The sequence below is a fragment of the Saccopteryx leptura genome, chromosome 2, assembly GCF_036850995.1.
Source record: "Saccopteryx leptura isolate mSacLep1 chromosome 2, mSacLep1_pri_phased_curated, whole genome shotgun sequence".
Classification (NCBI taxonomy): domain Eukaryota; kingdom Metazoa; phylum Chordata; class Mammalia; order Chiroptera; family Emballonuridae; genus Saccopteryx; species Saccopteryx leptura.
In genome coordinates, this window is record NC_089504.1 from 361,606,807 (window position 1) to 361,629,512 (window position 22,706).

At 44.1% G+C, this 22,706-nt stretch overlaps 1 protein-coding gene across 3 annotated transcripts in view; it reads left to right on the top strand.

The window, feature by feature from the left end:
* Window positions 1-234: 234 nt before the first annotated feature.
* MAP2K4 (mitogen-activated protein kinase kinase 4) overlaps window positions 235-22,706 on the top strand; it is a 101,233-nt gene continuing 78,761 nt past the window's right edge. The window contains exons 1-2 of one of the 3 annotated variants that reach the window (XM_066364901.1): window positions 235-404; window positions 8,398-8,463. In XM_066364901.1, coding sequence (XP_066220998.1) covers window positions 290-404; window positions 8,398-8,463 — 181 coding nt within the window. In that variant the 5' untranslated portion in view covers window positions 235-289. The remainder of the gene's footprint in view (window positions 405-8,397; window positions 8,464-22,706) is intronic. The other 2 variants (XM_066364903.1, XM_066364904.1) reach the window with 2 other exon arrangements.

Below are 22,706 nucleotides of genomic sequence, written 5' to 3' on the forward strand. Positions count from 1 at the left end.
TCTTAATTCTGCACAGCGCTTCAGGCCCTGCGGGCGGGTCCGCAGCCGGGGTGCAGAACTCTTCTGCCCGCCCGCCTTTCGGGTCGGCCACCACGACCTGGGCGGTCCTCCAGCTCCGCATCTGGCGCAGCGCGGCTTCAGGCCCGGGCAGGGGGCGTGTCGGGGGCGGGACCGGGGCGTGTCGGGGGCGGGCCCAAGGCGGGCGGAGGCCGCGCCCCTCGGCCGACCGAGAGGCCGAGCTTGCTGCATTGCAGCCGCCGCGGCGCCGCTCGGCTCCTCACTCCCAACAATGGCGGCTCCCAGCCCGAGCGGCGGCGGCGGCTCCGGGGGCGGCAGCGGCAGCGGCACCCCGGGCCCCACGGGGTCCCCGGCGCCCGGCCACGCGGCCGTCAGCAGCATGCAGGGTAAGGAAGGCGGCCGCGCCGCCAGCCCGAGCCCCGGGCGCCGCCGTCGGGCCGCCGCGGCCTGTCCCCGCCGCCGCAGACGCCGCGGGAGCCGGCGGAGCGAGCGAGCGAGCGTCCGGGGCCGCGCTGCTGCCCCCGCGGCTCCCCGCCCCGCCCCGTGCCGGCCCCGGGCCCCGCGCTCCGCGCTCCGGGCTCCGATCCCCGACCCGCTCTCCGCGCAGGCCCCGGCCGCGGCCTCCGCCGGCGCCCGGCCTGGGCCCTCCCCGCCCGGCTGCCTGCGCGCCGACCCGGGGCCCACCTGGCCCGGCCGGGCCCCGGCGCCCCCCGCGCGGCCGCCCTTACCTGGCGCGCGCCCCGCCATCATCCCGGGGGCGCGCGGCTCCGACGGGGACGGGGACGGGGCGGGAGGCGCCCGGGGCCTGGGCCCCCGCCCCTGGCTGCTGCGCGCAGGTAGCCGGCGGCGGCGGCGGCGGAGCCCCAGCCGGGCGCCCCTCGGCCCCGCGCCCCGAGCCCTGCTCACGCCCCGCCGCCGCCGCCGCCGCAGTGGGGCCCCGCGCAGTGCCATCTTGCTTCCCTCCGGGGCCCAGCGGCAGCCGGACCGCCGAGCTGAGCTCGGGTCCCCGCGGTCCTGGTGGACCCTGCCTTCCTGAACTTCTGCAGGGTGCCCTCGAGCTGGGAGGCGCGGGGCTTTGCTCAGGCCTCGGCCACCTGGAAGGTGGTTAGGGACAGCCATCGACCCGGGGAGAAGCCATTTGTTCCGGGCCAGGGATTTCTGTGTTCGCATTGCATGCAGAAAAAAATAAATAAATAAAAATAAACAGCGAATTCGGTTTCGATGGAGAGCTACAGGAAATAGAAAGGCAGGGGTCAAAGTGGCAGTGTGCAGGGGTGGACGTCCGAGGCAGCTCTCCTAATTAAGGGCTTTCCCCACTGGAAATGCCTATGCTCTCTGTGTGGCTCTTGACAGGGGGTCCTGTGAAAATGCCAGGCCCCAGCCCGTCAGGCAGGGACCGTTTCCATTAGTTTACTGGGGCATTTCAAGTAGCAATGCTATTTTTAAAAGGGAATCTCAGAAATCTCTTGACAACTTGAGCAAACTGCTTAGTTTTAAATTATTAGCAGAATCAGTGGGAGCACCCTTGGTCGTGTGATCGTAGGTATTCTTTGATTCTGATCTTCTGGCCTGTCTTCACCGTGTGTCTAAGGTTCAACATGGACCGACTATTTCGTGTTGGTGAGAGGGTGTGTAATTCAGGAAGCAGAGACAAGATTATATTCATTTTTATAATCCTTGTCACCCTCCTCCTGAGATAATTTTTATATACATAAAGAATGATGATATATGGAGAGGATGATGTCAGAGCTCAGAGGAGACTTTCCTGTGCAGGCCCTCCAACAATGAATTCAGACTGAATCAACTACTGGGTGTTGCAAAGTACGGTGTACAGTTGAGGTATAATTTGGGTTTCCTGATCTTACAGCTTGAGAGTCTAGTTGGTGATGGTGGGAAAAATGAAAGAGCAAAATGACAATTAAGTATTGTATTGCTTATCTAGAATGAGTAACATAAAAATAATAGTTCTTTTTGGGGGGAATGGTATTTTTGGGGGGGCTGGTAAGAAGGTTGGTAGTTTGAAAAGGTATATAAATATATATATTTTTTTCCAAAAAATATTTATTGAGCATTTGCCCAGTGTCAGACATAGTACTCTCCAGACCTGGATACACAGTACAGAAAAGAGTGGATTGGACAGTCTCGTCCCTGATGGAGTTGACTCTCCTGATAGGGTGGGGGAGAGGAGACAGTCTGCAGGCTAATAAGAAGAATGACTAATGGAGAAAAGTTCTGAAGGTAACCAGCTGGGTTCTGTGGTAGAGGATACTCGGGAAGAGGGTATTCTGCTTTGATAAGATGGTCAGAAATGACCCTTCTGGGAAGCTGGCTCTTGTATGCTAAGCAAGAGAGGTCTAAGCAGAAGGCACAGTGTGTGTGAAGTTTCTGAAGGGGGCAGGGCTTGGAATATTGTAGGAATTCAAAGAAAGTCACACTGTGGTCAGGAATTATTTGGATGCTGTTCATTCTCCTCCCCACTCCTGTTTGTATACCTAATGAGCAAAACTCTCTAATAAGCTGAACCCTGTCTAAAAGGGAGAAAGGAGGACATCACACTTTTCTTGGAATTAGTGGTGGACTTTCCTTTTTTGAGTCTGAGTACATACAGTCTTGGTTGACTCAGGAAGCTGTTTGTTGTACCTGTTCTTGAACCTCTTTGGATTACTCAGAATGAAGAGACAAGCTTGACATTCTCAGGATGTTGTCCGGCTGAGTTAGGTTATAAAGCATCGGACGCAGCAATTTAGGATCTTTTTTTTGGTTTGTTTCATACTATTAGGGCCTAACCTCCAATACTTCATCTACCAGACACCTTTGGCTTTGTAGGTCAGACTTCACTGAGATGGTCCTTAAAAGATGTTTGCTGTATTCCCACCGCTTTCCCACAGTCTGCTTCTACTTGCCATTCAAACACTGCCTTTCCGGGAGCTGTTAACAACCATGCTCCCTCAAAAAGCGGATTCAGTTCTGGGACATTAGGGAAGACACACAGGGTCGTGTGACAGACCCTTGATGTCCTGTGTGATAAGCACTGTGCGGGGCGCTGGATAGCCCTGCACACCTTCCTAGCATTTCCCAACTTGGACTACCCTTGATGTTTGCGGCTCAAGAGTGGTCCAAGTCGGGAAATGTTGTTTTCCTGTTATCATAATGCTTAAGATCCAGAGCTCGGGAGTCCTGGATTTGAATCCCCTCATCAGTATTTAAGAGTTTTGTGATTGTGGGCAAGATACCTAGCCTCTTCAAGCCTCAGCTTCTCAGCTGGAAAGTCGGCATACTGCTTACCTAACAAGTACTTGGAGAATGCATATAAAGCGTGGGGCTGGCGTGTACTAAGGATGCTGCTGACATGCCATCCTCACTGCTAGTAGCAACAATACTGTTACTTATTTTTTTAGACTTTATTTATTGATTTTTAGAGAGAGGATAGAGAGAGAGAGAAGGGGGAGAGGAGTGGGAAGCATCAACTCATAGTAGTTGCTTCTCACACGTGCCTTGACCAGGCAAGCCGCGGGGTTTTGAACCTGAGACCTCGGCATTCCAGGTTGGTGCTGTATCCACTGCGCCACCACAGGTCAGGCAGCAATACTGTTATTTGTAGAGGGCTCTTTTATTATTAGTAGTAGGTGGTCGCTAAGCCCTCATGATCCACTCACAATTTTCTTTAGCTTTATTATTAATGGGTCCCATCCTTCTCTCTAACCTGTTGATTTCCATTTTTATTATTGAGTGTTCTCTTTCAGAATAGGCTCGATGAGTATGAATCTTTATTTTCCCTGGGTTCAGGTGACTGTTCTGGTGTGTCCAAGCTCTGTGACCCTGGGGAGATTACCTACCCTTTCTGAACTCTGAGTATTTCATCTGTGAAAACAGGGATAATACCTGCCTTATAGGGCTGTGATGAGAATCACATCATTAGATTGATACATGTAAAAGAAATTCTAAAATATATTTAAGTATATAAGAATCATTATTAGAGATGATTACCTGCTTTAGTTACTAGTCACTTAAAATATAATAGATTTAAAAGCTCTCACAAACACAAGAAGGTAAATTTATTACAGAAGACAAAGCAGGAAAAAATAAACTTCCCTCAGCTAGCTAATGTATGTTTGTTTTTAAAAACTTTAAAGAATTGTTAAAATCTATACTTGATTCTGAAACACATGGAGGCCTTTGTAAAGTACCTGTTATAGGAAATGTATTAAGTGTTGCAGGTGCCTCTGGTTCTCTAAATACACTGATCTAAACAGTTCTTCTATTTCAAATACAGAGTATCAGAAAACTGATGGACTGACTTGTTCGCCCTCAGGTGTACATTCTATCAATTTAAATAAAAATATGATAGTGTGATTCTACTTTAAAAAGACACACAAACTTTCAAATGTAAGGAATCGTATTTGTTAAGAAAAATGTGGATTTGAAATCAATATTTTCTTTCTCCCAATAACATTGGAGTATATAAAATCTTTTTGAGATGCCCTATGTCTGATTATATCGGACTGTCTGTCACTATTTACTCTGATTTTCAAGACGATAGAAGGGTGACTTTATCTTAATTTTAAAGACCTAAATTGTGTGGACATTGGATATATATAGTTCTAAACTCAAGCATTGCTTGCTTTTTCCAGTGTATAGCATGCTCTTTCTTTTGCCATTTATTGGATACAACCTGATAAAAGTCTAGCTCAGAAAATTAGACCCCCTGAAAGCACAGATTGCATTATGCTGCGTTCCCTTAAAAATGAGCGCCACCCTAGAGTTAAAATGTTAAAAGTAGAAAGATATGTTGCTTTTAGGATACTTCTTTTGTTACATTTTCCTTTCATGCATCTTAGAGTGTACTTAAACTTGATGAAGGTGGGGTATTAGTTAATTCTGTATTTTGAGTCATGTTTTCTTTTTTTGTGAAGTTCTCTCTTTTTAAAAAATTTGTTTATCTATTTTAGAGAGAGAGGAAAGGAGAGAGAAACAGACAGACAGAAATGTTGGCCTGTTCCTGTGTGTGCTGTGACTGGGGACAAACCCACAGCCTTTGCGCATTGGGATGATGCTCTACGCGCCGTTCGGCCAGGACAGAGCCCCCCCCCCCCCCACTTTATTTAAATTCTCTTTCTCTTACCTAATTTGAGAAGCTGGATTGATTTTGGGCCCATGGGTCTGGACCCCATAATCAACTCTATCCTACATAGTCGAGGTCAATCTCCTTTGCAATCTAAATCTCTAAAAGATAGAGATGGCCCAGATGATACAGCCTGGGAAACTCGAATTCAGACTTACAAAGAGAAACTAATAGTTGACATGGCTCTTTTTCTCTATCCTTAACCTAATATGATGCTCACACGCACCCTTTCCTGGTAGTTGGGCATAGTCTCCTTTCATCAACGTGGGAACTGATGTTTAAGATAAGTAACGTCCCCTAGTAGAGGTGGGTTTTAGTCCACCTGTCCGACTGGTCGCCATTGCTTTTACAGGTCGACATGGTTCTCTGAGCTCTCTCTGAGTCATGTCAGCCAGTCAGGGCCAAGAGAAGACTCTTTGCCCGAAGTGAGGCAGATCCAGTAATAGAAGGGATCGTGTCAAGTCAGGTCCCAGGGTACTGCTAACTCACCAGCCTAAAGAAGAGTGAGGCGTTTCAGATTTTAAAAATTCACTGGTTATTAGCAAGACCTTCAGGCGATACCTAGCACCTAGGAGATGCAGGACTTAAAGGATGTGAATGGAAAGACAACATTCAAGACAGAATTTTTGGTACAAAGGAGACCTCAAAAATTGAACAGACGTGAATGAGTATTCATGGACTAATTGTAGCAGAGCCACACGTTGTTTTTTATCAAGCTGAGGACAGTGAAAGCTTTCCTCCCCAGTACTTTCCCACCCTTTATTTCCCCCTGCTCCTACAAGAATGCCGGTGGTCCCCTGCGGCCCTCCCTGCCCTGGCTGTACAGTGAGCTCCGGGAGTTCCTTTCCCAAGGCTGTACTATCAGCACCGACTTTCTGAGCTGCACAGGCTCCTTTTCGTGCAGACATAAAATCTCTGGGCAGTCACATACAAAGAGAGCATCCACTTATCATCTATCTGTCTATAATTACCTATCTATCTATCTATCTATCTATCTATCTATCATCTATCTATCTATCTATCATCTATCTGTCTGTCTGTCTATCTATCTATCATCTATCTATCATCTATCTGTCTATAATTACCTATCTATCTCATCTATCTGTCTGTCTGTCTATCTACCTATCTATCAATCTCTCTATCATCTGTCTATCTATCTTATCTATCTATCTGTCTATCTATCTATCTATCTATCTATCTATCATCTATCTGTCTGTCTGTCTGTCTATCTATCTATCATCTATCTATCATCTATCTGTCCTCTTTAAAGGTCTAAAAAGATTTAGCTAAAGAACTTTTTATCTGATTTAACTGATGAGATTGAAGGGGATTCCTGGGAAACATTGAGCCAGCCCTTCCTTGCCTGCACGGAGGACTCGGGGTCGGTTAGCATTAGGAAGTCTGTTCTGAGGGAGAATAATGCAGGGGTGGGCGTTGGGGTGAGGGGTAGAATCCGTTCACCTAGTTACTTCATCGTGATGCGCTGGAAAGAGCAAGTCTGTAGTTATGCTCTGAGAATTTCATCCCTCCCTGTTCAGCTGCTTGCCTTGATTCTGCCCTGGCAGTTTTGAGAATTTTGAGTATGTACTTAAAAAAAAGTGGAGTTAATTTCTAAGTGTCAGGATAGTCATTGGTGACATTCTAACATTCTCAGTTACATACACCTTTAAACTTTGAGTCTGTTTATTATGCTTTATCTTGTAACTTATTTTTATCTAACCATGAGGACAGATCCGACCTGGTCTTTCTCTTCCTCTTCAGATTTCTCTTTCTTGCTCCTTGCCCCATTCATGTTGCTGTTTTGTTTGCTTTTCCTCTCCACTTTCATTTTTGCTACCTAGTAGCGACTGTTGCGGGTATTGAGAGCAGAAAGGAGTGGAGTATCTGTTGCCTTGGAGTTGTTTCCGTGTTTCATCAGCTTCCTCCCCAGCTGTGGTACAGGTGGATTTCCCGCCTTCCGAGTGGGAGAGGGCGAGGCTGGGTTTGGAGCTGTGGCACAGGCTCCTCCGCTCTCCACCCCATGGAGCCCGTCCCCTGCCCTCCTGACTTGTCCTTGGCTTGCCTTGCTTGCTAGGAGCCGGGCTTTTAGCCTCTTAGCTTTAGAAGACCTGTGGATCTTCGTTTTTTCTTTTTTCTTTCTGAAATCTTTCTGCTGCTGGTCTGGTAGGGCACATACTGAGCTTCAGCGGTTGTGTCTGGGCCCTGCCTGTGGGGGGACTTCTGTCCTGTGAAGTGTCCGTTTGTGTCATTAGGTCTTGGATGCACCAAAGGTACCTTCCTGTCAAAGTAACTACATTCGCATTTTTCAGGCTTTCTCTGTAATAGGTGATTGACATCCTTATCTTCTTAGAACCCCAAATATTTTGATAAGTGGATGGGAAAGACTAGTTAAATATAGTCTTCCTTTAGTCCTGTTTCTTTTTGTCTGCAAGTTTTGATTGAATTTATATAAATACAAACTTGAGTGATACTCATTCTAAATTTACTTTCCCCATTCTATTCCCCAAAGCAGTAATAAACACAGGCCTAAGTGCACTGTTAAGAAAACCACCTATTCACCCAAAGAACAAAGTAGGAGAAAGAATATTTTAAGAAGGCTTTTGTTTCAAACAGCCTATTTTATTCCGTGTATTTTACAAAATATATCTATATACACTGTATGTATAAGGTACAACCAGATTCGATTGGAGCTGGCAAATGTGTTAACGTTTCTAAGGAGAATTCACCGGTTTTCTCTTTATAACTAAAGTGCTTCTCTGTCTTATCATTCCGAGGGACATGGGCTTTTTTTTTAATCAGGCCTCCTTTTTAATAGTTCATTGATCACTTGAGGGTAGCTAATTGACTAGAAAATGTGTAGATTTTTACCATTTGTGAACTAAAGCTTTTGAGTGGTACGTAGTAATTAATCATGAGTAGTTCTACGTCAGTAATTTGAGTTAATAAAGTAACTTGTAATATTCTGAATTGGTAGTTTGAAAGAACTGACAAATCTCTCTTAAAAATTACCTGGAACTTCCATGGGCTAATAGGGATTCTTTTTATTGAATAGATTAGAAAAACAAAGGTAAAGGCAATGTAACTCTTATAATTTAAACTTGCTCATCTACATCTGAAAAAAGTTGAATTATTGGATAAATGTGTTATATCTGCGATGTGGGGATGATGTGATTTGAACTGTTCTTAAATTAGTTTTATTCAAAATGTAATATGAAAATGCAATGTCATGTTCTAATTTTGGTTTGTTTGATTTACAGTAGATGAACTGGAACTTATCTCTTTTACTTTAGGCTTTCAGATAAACTTCTGTGAAAAGGCACAAAGTAAGCTATACATTTTATGATACTATGCTACTTATATTTTTCATATCCATCTTGGTATTGGGAATGTGTCTGCTATTGTTTTAACTAACCAACCATGGCAATTTTACATTAAAAGAGCTTCCATTTCTCGTTCTTTTTCCAAAGACAAAAAAAAATTTACATTCTTGTTTTTGTTTGAAATGGAAATAGAAGAAAGACATACATATATAGGCATTCAAATGTATATGGGTATAGAAAGATTTCTGGGTATATTCAGGTGTATACAGATAGAAGAAGATAAACTAGCTTCAGAAAGACATGTATGGGTATTAAAAGGTATATATAGATGTTCATATGTAGATAGGTATTGTAAAGCCAGTAGCCACAGCCACCATCACAGCCGCCTGGCCTGTGCAGGTTCTCATTAGATTTGGAGAGATGGTAATGAAACAACAGAGCCAAAAACTGATGGGCCATTACCTTTAATCCAGGCTTGCACCCAGCGGGCAAGTGAAAACACACACTGGGCTCCCAAACCCACTCATTCAAAGCTACTGACTTAGCCAAGTTTCCTAGAATCAAAGGTTTCTAGCTCACTAGCCTTATTCACCTGTGTTCCCCATCTCCTTCTCTCTGCACAAACTGGCTTCTTCTTCAGCACTCCGCCATCTTGGCTGCTTCTCCTGGCCTCCTCCTCGTGGCCTTTCTCTGCTCTCCTACAGCATGGGCTTCTTCTAGAACGCAATCACTCTTCTCCCGAAACAACGTGATCTCTCTTCCTTTTAAAACCCTTTGGCACGGAAGCCCTCCCCAACATACATTAATATAATCACGCCCATCCCAAGCAAGAAGGGCAACTAACATTATTACCTGGGCGACGGGCTTTTATGTGGGCAGCGCCATTTTTAACAAAGTGAGCATAATATATTTTATCTGCCCAACAGTTATAGAAGGATATATATGTCTTTGGACTTAACTATCATTTAAATCACAAGCTGAGGAAAGTTCACTTTTAGGATTGCAGTGCAAAAAGTATATAACTACACCAGATGTTTCATGCTTTAAAATTAATTTATTTAAACCATATATTTAATGCATGTTATTATTTTATTCTTTAAAACAAAGCTTGTTTCTTCCTCCTGCCTTCACCCCCCCCCCCCAATTATACACTAGTGTTTCATATTCGGAAACTAGTCTTCATAGAATGCAGAGTATGTTTTCTGTTAAAAAGCAAAATTGGCCTGACCAGGCAGTGGCGCAGTGGATAGAGCGTCGGACTGGGATGCAGAAGACCCAGGTTCGAGACCCCGAGGTTGCCAGCTTGAGCACAGGCTCATCTGGTTTGAGCAAAGCTCACCAGCTTGGACCCAAGGTCGCTGGCTTGAGCAAGGGGTTACTTGGTCTGCTAAAGGCCCGCGGTCAAGGCATATATGAGAGAGCAATCAATGAACAACTAAGGTGTTGCAACGAAAAACTGATGATTGATGCTTCTCATCTCTCTTTGTTCCTGTCTGTCTATCCCTATCTCCCTCTCTGACTCTCTCTCTGTCTCTGTAAAAAAAAAAAAAAAAAAAGCAAAATTGGTCAAGCCAAAACAAATGCATGTTAAGTTTAAATATCACTGTTTAAAATACAGTTTAAGAAAATCCCAACTCAAGGAGGCTGTTCTCCACTTCATATAAAAATATTCCAAAATACAATGTAACTTGTTTGATCTTCTGCTTATGTATATGTGTTCTTCTCTCCCCTCCATCCAGCCTTATGGAAGTGTAATTGACATCTGACACTGTGCCAGTGTGAAATAATTTGACACACTTGCATATTGTGAAATGGTGGCAGCAGTAACATTAGTTAGTACTTCCATCACCTCACATGATTCATTTTTTGGTGAATATTTAAGATTTATTCTCTTAGTAACTTTTATTTATTTTTTAATTTTCATTTATTTTTTCAATTTTCTTTTCTTTTTTTGTGTGGCAGAGACAGAGGGTCAGAGAGAGGGACAGAGAGGGACAGACAGACAGGAAGGGAGAGAGATGAGAATCATCAGTTCTTTATTGCAGCTCCTTAGTTGTTGTTCATTGATTGCTTTCTCACATGTGCCTTGATGGGGGTAGGGGCTACAGCAAACAGAGTAACCCCTTGCTCAAGCCAGCGACCTTGGGCTCAAGCTGGTGAGCTTTGCTCAAACCAGATGAGCCTGCGCCCAAGCTGACGACCTCTGGGTCCCGAACCCAGGTCCTCTGCGTCCCAGTCCGACGCTCTATCCACTGCGCCACTGCCTGGTCAGGCTCTTGGTAACTTTTAAGTAGTATATAATACACTGTATGAGGAAGAGTTGGAGCAGGTATGTTGGTGTAGGGATGGCTAGGTCTAAGTTGACCACATTTATTTTTGCACAGTTGGTACCAATTAGATATTTTAAGATAACTTTATTTGCGAACACGTTACTGATACTAACAAATTATTATTATTTTTTCCAAAAGTGGTCTTGTGATTGATACAACTTAAAAATTAAAACTGCCATTTTGTAACATTTGCAGACAATCAGTCTTCCAGTCTGCTCTGGAATAGAGACATTAAATTTATATTAAAAGTGGCTGCTCATTTCTTTAAAGATAGAGGGGTGCTTGAAATGACAAAAGCATCCCTGGCCTGGATGAGCATCGTCTCAGTACACAAGGATGCGAGTGGGGTCCCCGGTCAGGGCACACACAAGAACCACCCAGTGGATGCGTAAATAAGTGGACCAACAAATGGGTGGTTTTCTCTTTCTTTTTCTTCCTTCCTCTCTCTGTCCCCCCTCTCTAAAATCAATAATAATTAAAAGAATAGTATGTGCTTTTTAGTTTAATATAGGAACAAACTAAAATAAAAAAATTACCAAAGCAATGCTTTCGCACCTTATTAGGGCATACTCTAGTCTAGTGTCAGCATCTCCAGTTGTATTCTCAAGGTGTTTCAGAATTATCAGAAAGGCTTACATTAAATTCATTAACAGTAATTATACAGGGTGGGCAAAAGTAGGCTTGCAGTTATTTATATGAAAAATAATACAATAATTAAGTAATAATACAGGAGTAAGCTGTGTTTCACACACAACTGTGAACCTACTTTTGCTTCCACCCTGTGTATCGTGCAGGAGTTACAGGAGGCCCCGGGGCAACAGTACAGAATTAGGTATTGTTAACAGTTTGACTGCCCATGCTGCAGATGCTCACGTCTCCACCACGAATCAGAAGACCTATTGTAAAATGATTCTAATGACTAATGGAAGCTCTGAAGGATTAATTTTTCCCATTGTTTGACTTCCACACAGTGTTTTTTTTTGTTGTTGTTGTTTTATATTGCTACATCACTCTTCCAATCGGTTTGTTCTCCTTGCCTGTGATAAAAGTTCGTGGAGTTTTATTGGAGGTGTGTGTGTAGATATTTACACACACAGAAACGCAAGTGCTGTGAGATCACATATTTAATTTTGAAACCTGATTTTTATAGAATTTCAATAAAAATCCACTTGGCACTTCACTGTCTTCCTTTTTATCAATTATAGTTTGTGCATTTATTTGCTTTTTGGTTTTCTAAACTATGTTTAAGAGAATATGTCTTTAAGATAATAAGTAATAAAGATATAATTATTTTTTAAAAATGTTATATTTCTTTTAACACTTGGATTGCTGAATTTTTCTGCAGTTTGAATGTAAGACAACTCGAAGAATTCTTTACCATGTAGAGGTACATTTAGAAGGTTAACTCATCATGATCATGTGAAGATAATATAATTCTGTACTTCTAAAGGTGTTTATGTGGTGTATGACCGAGTGTGAATGATCGTATCTCAATGGCCTTAAATGAAATAACTCGTAAACAACTGTTCTTTAGAATATGATTTGTTTTGCTTTATGAAACTATTATTTTGAAGAGGGATTAGAATTGCCTAGAAACAAAAGTTTTTGATAAATTCATAAATGATGAAGTTACATTTCTGTATCTGCGTTCTGGTTTTTTATTTAGATGGGAATATGACTCAGGAAGGATCCAGGGGCATAGGGGCTTTCCTCAGAAAATGACTAACGGAATCCTGTGCTAATCGAAATGAGAGTAATTAGCAGTTTGGCAGATACTCGGCTGCTCGTTGGGTTTTCACACCGGGCTCTGTTAGCCGCTTGCCCCTTCTGTACGGCGTGGAATCTGAGCTTGTGGCTATAGGTCCTAGGGTTGGTGAGTGCTAGCAACAAGTTTGGGGAGTGTGCAATTTCTGTATCTTTCCTTTTGGTACCTTTAAAAATTTTTAGTGGCTTTAAAAAGTTATTTTACCTGGAACAGTTTGCATAGCAATGGAATTTTTTTTTTAAGTGAGAGGAGAAGAGGCAGAGAGACAGACTCCTGCATGCGCCCTACCGGGATCCACCCGGCATGCCCACTAGGGGGCGATGCTCTGCTCATCTGGGGCTTCGCTCTATTGCCCAGTAACCAAGCTCTTCTTAGTGCCTGAGGTGGAGGCCATAAAACCATCCTCAGAGCTCAGGCCCAACTCGCTCCAATCGAGTCCTGGCTGCAGGAAGGGAAGAGATTGAGAGAGAGAGAGAGAGAGAGAGAGAGAGGTGAGAGGGGGAGGGGTGGAGAAGCAGATGGGCGCTTCTTCTGTGTGCCCTGACTGGGAATTGAACCCAGGATACCCACACGCTGGGCCAACACTCTACCTCTGAGCCAACTGGCCAGGGCCACAATGGGATCTTTATTTAGAAAATTATATGCTCTAGAGGTGACTGTTATTCTTGAATAACTAATAGACATTAGAGTAAAGATAGTGATTGCTTTTGGTCACACTGCACCTCAGAGTGTTTGGAGAGACAAATGGAAGTATCCTAATGGCAGATTCTCATTTCATGTGAAACTATTCTTTCAAGTTTAGTATTCCCAATTGGTTTTAAGTTGGAAATAATAAAAAGGAAACAATCAAGTGGAAGATGCATATTTCTCTTTTTTAAAAAAATTATTTATTGATTTGAGAGAGAGACAGAGACAGAGAGAGACAGAAACATTGATCTGTTCCTATATGTACCCTGACCGGGAATCGAACCGGTAACCTTTGCATATCAGGACAACTTGAACCAACTGAGCTATCCAGCCAGGGCAGAGGAGGAAGGATGTTACTTAAATCTTTCTGGAGAGGTGAATATGTCATTAATAAGTTTACTGACCGGATAAGAAATGCCTATAAATGATGATGAATTTTCTCAAGAGATGATCTGACTCTTTTTGGAGGAGAAGTGTAAAAAGCCAGGGAAATAAGGAGTGGGGGAGAGGAACAGCTGTCCCGCATTTACAGTGAAGAGCCTAAGACAATTCAGAGTACATTGCAGTTTCTCATTTCATGTAGCAGAACTCTACACCCAATGACTAAAGTTGTATGATTTGGAATTTTAAAAACGAGGCTAAGGTTTTCAGCAATCCTAAGAAACAGAATGACCACATTTGCCACTACTGGAGTTTAACAGGTTTTATTTAAATTTATAAAGATGCTGAAGTAAGTTGAAAATGAGACTTGAGTGGGATTTTTCTTAAGCCCAACTAGGGTCCAGTGTACTCATCCCTATCTTTGGGGACCATGGTGAACTCTTATGAAAACTCCGTCTCCTTGAAAATAGCCTTGATGCTAATTAAAACCCAAGAACGGTGGTCGTGGTCTGGGCCCAGCCAAGGTTCTCCAGACCCTTGATACATTTCACCCTCCAGGGCCCTGCTGCCTGAGTATCTTTGATCTTGGTAGTGGTGGAAACATTCACTTCTCCTGAAAAATGGGTTTTGACTCTAGAAGAAGGAAAGTTTCATTTCAAACAGCTGTTGCACCTTCAAAATCCTTTGGAGAAGCTCAATGTGTGATATTTTTGAGTGAGAAAAAATATTCTTCCCCTACATTTCAGAGTTTTCCTTCAGCTGCCAGTTAAACTTGACTCTTATAAAATGCAGGGCTAGTTCACAAAACTTGTGATTGAACAGATATAGGGGCATAAATGGTGTGGAAAGTTGTCAGAGTTTCCTAATTAAACCTCAACTTAATCATAGTGGTTTGTAATTTAGCTTATGTATTTAGGATGATGGTTTTCAAACAAGGTGTAGCAAATACTTGAATTCTCACTACATGATTTGATGATTGTTTCCAAAATTCAGACATAAGTGTCTAGATGAGAAGATATATTAGACATGTTGGTGTTCATCTTCTCATTAAGTGAACATTAATTGGAAATGAAAATCAGATATATTCAAGCATATCCACTCCCTTTTAGAGAACCTCTTCTAACATTAAATAGACAGACACACATGGAACAGTTAACAAATACATGTATATATACAGCACTAACAGTAAGAGGCACTGGGTCTTTAAGATGAATCCAGACTAGAGCCTCCCCTGAAGACGCTGAGGTTTGAGGGATTGCACATGAGACAGACCGTGTGATGGTAATAATAATAGGTAATTTATTTATTGTATGCCACATTCTGTTCTAACCACTTGATGTTAACTCTTGAATTCTTACAACAAGCTTATGAAGTATCAAAATGAGAAAACTGAAGCACAGAAAAATTAAGGAGAATTTTCGAAGTCATACCGTCAACGAGGGGCAGGCCTGTGTGGCCTTGGTGTGACACAGATCGCATGCTATAAACCACAGTGTTTTACTGGTCCTTGAAAGAAAGCATTGGACCTTGATGGAGCTGGTCTTTGAGGGGTGTTCACTCGCAAACGGTGCGGGGTCTGGACTCACCTTTTACAGCATTTCCGATTTCCCGGCCCCAGAGAGTTTCACGATGCCATCTGCTCAGCCTGACGGAACATTAAGTGGAAAGTTTTCTTCTTGTGGCTCGGCAGCTCCGGCACGCAGGGGGTCCACCGTCAGGGAATAATTTAATAAAAAAACCCTAAACTATTCCGGCGCAGGCGGTTGTGGAAGATGAATTAACGCCCTTGGGAGCCCCAGATGCGCCATGTGGCTGGAGAACAGCTGATCAGGGTGAACGGTCAGGAGACCTGGTAGTAGTCGGTGAGCCCGGAGGCACGGATGTGCATTGCAGAGGATGGATTTGAGTAGATGGACTCTTCACAATGAGTTGATGCTTGTAGCAAAAAGATTTATGTCCCTCCTACTTTCATTTACTTAGGAGTGGAAGGCGGAACATTATTTAATTAAAAAAAATTTAGTTATAGTAGTTTTCAAACACACAAAAATAGAATAGTATAAGGACCATGTGCCCATTACATAGCAACAGTTACCAACTAATGGCCAGTCTTAATTTCATTGGTTCCTCTCCCACCATCTCTCCTGAAATATCTTGTAGCTAATTCTGGGTACCATTTCATCCACATATGTCCAAGTCACGTATCCTCTAAGTGACAGACTCTTACACGCATAACCTCAATACCATTTTACACCATTAAATAAATAAAACAGCATCAGATCGCCACTCAGTGTTCAGATCTCCTCAGATGCCTTACACATGCCAAAGTTACAGTTGATGTGTTCAAACTGAGAGCTCAGCAGGCCCACACACATTGCACACGCCTGATCTATCTCTTAGGATTCTTTAGATCTGGAGTCGTTTCCTCTTCTCTTTTCTCTCCATTTAGTCATTGAACAAATTGGGTCATGTATCTTGTAGCATTGTACACATTTTGGATTTCGCTGATGACGTCCTTTTGTCATGTTCCACCCATTCCTCTTTGCCCCGTGTTCCTGTGAATTGGCAAGAACACTTCCTAGGTAGAGCTGTGGACTTGCTGCGCCGGAGCAGGAAGCCTGTTGTCTTGGTGTAGGTGTTGTTGCGGTGGGTCCGTGGTGAGGTGCGGTCAGTGTGATTCCCATGGGCTCAAGTGCCCCATCAGCCTTCCACTGATGTTTTGATCACCACCAGTGATTTTTGTCTAAATTTATTATTTCACTAGTAACTGGTTAACTTGTGTTTTCGAACATTCCTGAGCTCTGCAAATAATAGCTGTAGTCAGCTGTTTGGGGTGAATTATCAGAATGCTAATTATAGAGTTAAACATTGCTTCTCTCCAGTTTAATGGCACCACTGTAGAAGGGAGTGACATTATGTGTGTATATGCACACACCTACACAAAAACATGTGTTGTGACTTTCTGTGCTTTGAGAGAGTTAAAACAGGACACGAATCCTTCATACCCTGGAATACCAGTTGATCTGTTCGTTAACCAGGGTTCTCTTTTAACTTTTTAAAATATCTTAATCTCTGAAGGTAATAATAATAATACAAAAACATGTCAAATAATACTTCTTGACATTTTTTGATGAAGTTGTTAAACAAGTGGGTGTGTGAGAGTATTTCTGCTAAACTAAGACCCCCCCCCCCCTAAATTGGAGTCCAGCTCTGCTTGTTAATTTATGTCCAGTGCTAGAAGGCTCAGGTCCTTCTGGGCGTTGCCTTCCCAGGGCTCGGGGCCCCAGTCATGGAGAGGTGCTTCGGTCAGACTCCAGGTAAGCAAGAGTTCTCAGTGAGCGTATAAAAAACGCCTGGGGCAACACCTGTGTGCCAGTCGGCATTTACCTGTCAGGGACTTGTACGTGCTTGCGCAAGGCTGTAATTACTCACCTTTCCCTAGGAACAGTTTCGTAATCCACTCTCCTTTGCTGCACTCCCTGTCAGTCACCGTCTCGTCACTCATGAAAGTCTCCTGTGTGATACTCGTAACCCTGACCTGATCTCGCACAGTGGATGACTGACAAATTAGAGAGATTTCAGTCAGGATGCTCTCATGGGCTTACACATTTTAGGAAGTAGATGGGATATAACAGACCCCCTTTGAGTGCAGCTGGCTCCTGATTCACATGACTTTATTCTAACCCTTTGAAAACCTCAATTTGTAGACTGCATCGATGGGCAACAAATGGTACTTGGTTTTGTCCACCAGGAGATGACAGCATCACTCCCACCGTAATGGTTTTTTAAAATTTTTTTATTTTTCTGAAGCTGGAAACGGGGAGAGACAGTCAGACAGACTCCCGCATGCGCCGACCGGGATCCACCCGGCACGCCCACCAGGGGCGAGCTCTGCCCACTAGGGGGCGATGCTCTGCCCCTCCGGGGCTTCGCTCTGTTGCGACCAGAGCCACTCCAGCGCCTGGGGCAGAGGCCAAGGAGCCATCCCCAGCGCCCGGGCCATCTTTGCTCCAATGGAGCCTTGGCTGCGGGAGGGGAAGAGAGAGACAGAGAGGAAGGTGTGGCGGAGGGGTGGAGAAGCAAATGGGCGCTTCTCCTATGTGCCCTGGCCGGGAATCAAACCCGGGTCCCCCGCACGCCAGGCCGACGCTCTACCGCTGAGCCAACTGGCCAGGGCCCCACCGTAATGGTTTTTAACTTGAGTGGTTTTCTTCAGTGGAGTCCAGAGAAGCGGTTCAGATGCTGGGCAGGGGAGTAGAACGGGACGGTAGTGATTGCTTATGTATATACACTATGAACTCTGTGTAGCAGATGCTCCTTCGTTTTCCACCTCTCATCTGCTTTGGTGGCAACACAGTTGGATCTGAATTTAAATTTTGATTGCAAACCATTCCTTAAAATTTCTTAAAAAGGTATCTAGTGTCAGCGGCACTGAACTGGAGCAAGCTGAGTATACAGAAGATGGTCACGTCCTGTGCAACTGGAGGCAATTAAAGATGCCAAGTATCTTTTAAAAAGCCGGAAGACGGCTGACTAACGCATGTGTCATGAGGCTCTGTCTGTAAGGAGCATTTCTCTGCTTAAAGCTCTGGCTGCTTTTTATTTGTTTTTTTTTTTCAGAGAACCTGTGTAACTTCTAGCTATACATATATTGATAGAGAAAAGAAGCAATAGATTAGATCTACCAAGAAATACAGGTAAAGCCCCCAATGGAGATGTCTGAATGAAAACTATTTGTCCTAAAGTTGTTAAGTCAAAACCTCAGCTTGGGTTATTCATTAAAGTAAGACATTTTTGAGTTCCTGTGATGTTCCTGGTGCTATAATCTAAAGTACCAAGTCACTGGACTGCTCTGTCTAATTTCCATGGTCAGAAGTCACCCAGGTGGATGTGAAGAATGCATAGATTCAGATGTTGATGGTGTACGTACCTGAAAAAGAAAGGGGCTATTGTATAGATCAGTATGCTCTGGATGACCAGTTAACATTACATAGTGGGCCGCTGCTCTGCAGTTACGGAATCACTGCTCAACTGTCCGTGGTGTTTAGCATCGGGGAGAGCCGTCTTGGAAATACAGCTGACTTGTGCCTGAAGCAGAGCAAGCTGCTGGGACACAGCTGGCCTTCCCACCTCGCACCTCTGAGTGCACGTGTCTCTGGCCACAGATGCTCAGCAAAACTGAGCCTCATTGTCATTTAAAGGTGCCACTGAGTGGTGAAAGTTTACTGGAAGACTCAGAATTATCTTAATTGAATTAATTGTATGCAAAACTGATTCCTCCTTTTGCCTTTTTGAATTCCTAAGGACATATGGTGGAAAGCAAGGTTATTATTATAGGTGGTGGTATGTGGTTGTGTGAATATTTTGCTTTGGGGATAAGGTACTGGGTCTGTTGGATGAGGGAGTCAGGTGTTCCCTGGAGAGAGCAGAGAGAAGTCAGCTTGGAATAAAAGTTAACTGTGGTCCATGATGGAGCCCAACAGAAAGGAAAGGAAGTGAGTAAGACCCTCTATCTGAGTTTCTGAGTCAGCGTAATGTGGTCAGATATGTTAATTCCTTGCTTTAAAAAGATCTCTATGAAATCAAGATTTTGCTTGGTATTTGAAGTCCTTCTGGCTTGATTATAATCCTTGATAATATGTTATATTTGTTTATAAATCAGCTATTGATATACAAGTGAAAAAATATGTTCACAAATGATCTTTCCACTATCTATAATTGAATTGGAATATTTTTTGTTTTTAGGTTTACTTATAGTTTTTTTTTTAAAGATTTTATTTATTCATTTTAGGAGAGACAGAGAGAGGAAGAGAGAAGCATTAACTCCCATATGTGCCTTGACCGGGCAAACCCAGGGTTCCAAACCTGTGACCTCAGCATTCCAGGTCAATGCTTTATCCACCACAGGCCAGGCTACTTAGAGTTTTTAATAGCATAAAAAATCAATTCCAGCCCTGGTTGGTTGGCTCAGTGATAGAGTGTTGGCCCAGAGTGTGAATGTCCGTGTTCAATTCCCAGTCAGGGTACACAGGAGAAACACCTATCTGCTTTCCACAACTCCCTCTCTCACTTCTTTCTCTCTTTCTTTCCCTCTCTCTCTCTCTTCCCCTCCTGCAGCTATGGCTCAATTGGAGTGAGTTGGCCCTGGGCACTGAGGATGGCTCCATGGCCTCCACCTCAGGTGCTAAGAAGAGCTTGGTTGCTGAGCAACGGAGCAACACCCCAGATGGGGCAAAGCTGGTTGGGGCACATTTGGGAGTCTTTCTCTTTGCCTCCCCTCTTCACTGAATTAAAAAAAAATCAAATCAATTATAAGTATTAATGGCAATAAAAAGATTATGTTGACTAGAAAATCTTAATATCCTTTACTTTTCAGTATTCTAAATGTTGACTCTCAGGTGTTTTCTGACACCAGCTGAGTGTTCAATAGTTTCACTCAATTCTGCATAGCTTCCTGGAGTTAGCATCATGTCTCACGAGTTGCAGTGTGTAGCACCACAGAACGGCCCCCACTCCAGATCTGGCTGCATGCAAACATGGCACCCAGGTTACCCACACTTCTGCCTGGGAGTCTACAAGTTAAAGGGTTCCCTGCTACCCCCCCCCCCCACTCCACCTGGGTTCATTGATTTTCAGACCAGTTCTCATAACTCAGGAAAACACTTGACTTATATTCACCAGTAAGGCTACAACTCAGGAACACAGTCACACGAAAGGTGTGGCCAGAGGTGGTCAGAGCTACCACGCCTTCTGTGGGGACGAGTTCTCCTCCCGCTTTGCTGTGCTCACCAACCAGAAAGCTCCCCAAACTCATTGCTTCGGGGTTTCAATGGAGCTTCCATGACATAGGCAGAATTGATTACGTCATTGGCCATTGGTGGTTGAGCTCCATCTCCAGTGCTCCTCCCCTCCATGGAGTGTAGGGGGCGGGGCTAAAAGCTACAAGCCTTGGTCCCTTAGTTGATTTATCTGGAGACCTGCCCCACCCTGAAGTTTTGTAGGGCCTCCCCCAACCTTGTGACTCATTAGTATGAACTCTGGTTTGCTAGGAAGGGACTTGCTCTGAGTAACAGAAGACACTCCTATCACTTAAGAAATTCCTTGGGGCGCCAGAACCTGGGACTGATACCAAATATGGGTTTCCCTGCTTCTTTGAAAGTAGAGCATCCCTGTGAAACTTTTCATTAGCCGAAATGGTATGAAGGGAAGAAGCAATTAGCATGAAGCTAAGTGGGAAAAATGGTATGTGTTCCCAGGTCCCAAATCCAACTCTTGGCCAACGTCTTTCGTAATTACACTTAGTTTTGCGATAAGCCTAACAGCCTTGTGAGCTGTCTTATGCTTTTCTGAGACCTTAGGACACATCTTGCTGACGGAGGCACGGAGTAATGGAGATGATCTCGGATGTTCTGAGACCTAGTTCAGAGCACCGGCACTGCTGAGATGCTGCACGTAGTTCCCAGGGGAGGAGCCTGGCGGAGCTGCTGTGGGTGCGGGTGCTCTTTCTAAAGAGCTCTGCAAAGCACCGAACAGTATTTTCGTTTTTTGCCTTTTCTGTAAAAGCAAGAATCCTCTTTGGATGTCTTCCAGTCTGCAAAAACAGGTACTAACGTAGCTCTGTAGTAAAAGCAACATGGCATAGTGCAGATTTAAAAAGCAGGGCTGTATGTGTTTGTGCTATATCACAGAACTGTGTATAGCAAAACCACCTTGCATGCAATTAACCCCTAGCTTTGAGTCTATTATCAAGTGTCTAGGAGGGCTAATTGCAGTCACCCGGGAAGATTGGTGGGTACCTCATATCATTCTGGCCAGTGGACATTGACTGTCTGTTGTGAAAAAGCTCGGCATGCCCTCTGGGAGGACCAAAGCCCCACCTTCACTGGGAGGCTAGGGTGCCTTTTCTTACAGCTTTCTTGATCCTGATCTACTTGCTAAGGAAGTTTTCGGAGGACTGGGTGTAGAAGAGTTAATTGTTATGGATGGGAATCCTGATTGGTGTTTTTGGCTGATAAAGAAGGAAATTAACATCTGATGAAAGTCTCGCTTTGTTGTGTGGTAGCTTTGTTGTGTGGTTGATACTATTCTAAGTAAACTTTTCGAGAAGTCAGGTCTGGTTATTTGGTAGCTCCTCAGTGTGGGTGCTTCAGTGAATACATTATCTGTCGGCTGAAATGCAGATTTCTCGGGCCCTGTGTCCTGGAGCTGCAGAGTAGAGCTCTAGGTCACTGGAGTGGCCAATAACAGCCCTGTTTTTTCTTCATTGTGTTGTCCAGATGTTCTTATGTCACGACACATAAAAAAGGTTTGAAGCACCAATTGAAGAAATACTGATGGTATAGTTAAAATATACGGTTCACGTGCTTATTTCATTTATGGCTGGCTGGTAGAAAGTTAAAATAGTAATGGTAGAATGGTGTGTGTTTACCAAGCAGGAAAAATAAATATGATGTCAGCCCAGTGAGCGCTTGGTTCCCCGTTAAGAGTTCAAGCAAGCTGTTCTGAGAATATCTGTCCCTGCCTCTACATTGACGTTGGCAGGGATCCACTGCCCGGGCTTGGGGTAGTGATGAAAACTGGAACAAGCCTCATGATTTTTCTTGACACGGTTTTCCTAAGTTTGTGTATTATGTGGCTTGTCCCACTAGAAAGATGGCTACCGAAAAGGAAGAGTCAGTTATGTGGCTAGCTCCCTACTATTTGTGCATGGTCAGACAGTGACTTCAGAGGTTGGGGAGCTAATGGGTTTAATTAGAATGTTGAGGGGTTCTGATTGGGAACAGAGGTCGCTCTGTGGCTTACATGTTACAGAAAAAGGAAGAGGTCCCTTGGACCGTTCTGCATGGAAACTTTGTTGGAGTTGACTAGCATGGCACTTGTGTCTCGTCCCCACGGGGCAGCTGCTGGTCTGTTCACAAGTTGGAGGCTGAAGAACGTAAATGTCCTATAGTTTGGGCTGAGTTTTAGGCATGGCATGGATGGGAAGTGTTCTGAGCACCTGCACCGACAGTGCTGTGAGCACTCCCCTTCCTGGCTAGACCTCTCTGCCTCGCGTAGCAGTAGTGCTTCTGTGTGAGTGGGCTTCG